This window comes from Sinocyclocheilus anshuiensis, unplaced genomic scaffold (assembly GCF_001515605.1).
Source record: "Sinocyclocheilus anshuiensis isolate Anshui unplaced genomic scaffold, SAMN03320099.WGS_v1.1 scaffold411, whole genome shotgun sequence".
NCBI classification, from domain to species: Eukaryota; Metazoa; Chordata; class Actinopteri; order Cypriniformes; family Cyprinidae; genus Sinocyclocheilus; species Sinocyclocheilus anshuiensis.
In genome coordinates this window covers 236,848-237,900 of record NW_015549608.1, presented here as the reverse complement: position 1 = coordinate 237,900, position 1,053 = coordinate 236,848, and the positions used below count along the sequence as shown (strand labels likewise).

At 38.9% G+C, this 1,053-nt stretch overlaps 1 protein-coding gene across 1 annotated transcript in view; it reads left to right on the top strand.

The window, feature by feature from the left end:
• Positions 1-454: 454 nt before the first annotated feature.
• LOC107659066 (tubulin polymerization-promoting protein-like) overlaps positions 455-1,053 on the top strand; it is a 22,771-nt gene continuing 22,172 nt past the window's right edge. The window contains exons 1-2 of the mRNA XM_016447878.1: positions 455-460; positions 600-712. Of these exons, the coding sequence (XP_016303364.1) occupies positions 455-460; positions 600-712 (119 nt within the window). The remainder of the gene's footprint in view (positions 461-599; positions 713-1,053) is intronic.

Sequence of the window (1,053 nt, the reverse complement as noted above, 5' to 3'; positions counted from 1 at the left end):
ATATTTGAGAATTGTGCTGGTGTTCAGAATAGGAAAGATGCTGGAGGTTTGTCATTTTCTCTCTCATCACAGTTGTTTCGTCCATATGTTGGTAGATTATCTTCGCCTGAGCAGAGGACGCAGCCATTCGCTGAGTTTGGCACAGATTTCTCAGTTTTAGGCTGTGTCAGAAAAACACTGGCCTCTAAATTCAGCTATTATTCCAACATCCCTTTAACAGACCTTAAAGGGTTAGTTCACCCAAAAATGAAAACACTTGCGTCACTTCATAAAACTGAGGTTAAACCACTTATGTCACATGGAGTACTTTAATGATGTTTTAGTAGTTTAGTGTTTTAGTAGTAGTTTTAGTTTAGTGGTAGTTGTGTTACTCCCTATGGGGGGAGAAAATTGGATTTCATCAAAAATATCTTCATTTGTGTGATGAACAAAGGACTTACAGGTGTGGAACGACATGAGGGTGAGTAATTAACGACAGAATTTTCATTTTTGGGTGAACTATCCCTTTAAGATTTAAGGTGAAGCCTTGAAACAAGGCCTGTATTGTATATCTGACATGTCGTAGCTCCACTTGTGCTGGAATCATTATATTGTTGTAGATTATATTGTGCTTCGATGCAGAGTCAGTGTATGTAGAAACTCTCACGCTGGAGACAACAAGCAGCACTGAGCGTGAGTGTAAGGACGTGTACGACGAGACAGACACACATCTGTATAAATGAGTGACTGCGAGCATCACTGTGATGTAATGAGAGATGTAGTTGACCCAATCAGCAGCAGCAGCAGGGTGATCTGAGGGCATCTCTGAACACACGGGTGTTTGTGAAGCAGATGGGAGACATATTTGTCTGCTCTAGATTCCTACATTTATATTTATGCATTTGGCAGGCGCTTTTATCCACAGCGACTTGCATTGAATTCAAGGTATTTTATCAGTTCATGCATTTCCTCTTTGTGATTTCATTTTTTATTTGAACAGTCCAATCATGTCAGGGTTATTATAGTTGACTAAAACTGAAACTAAAACTAAAACCATAGTATAAATCTAATAAA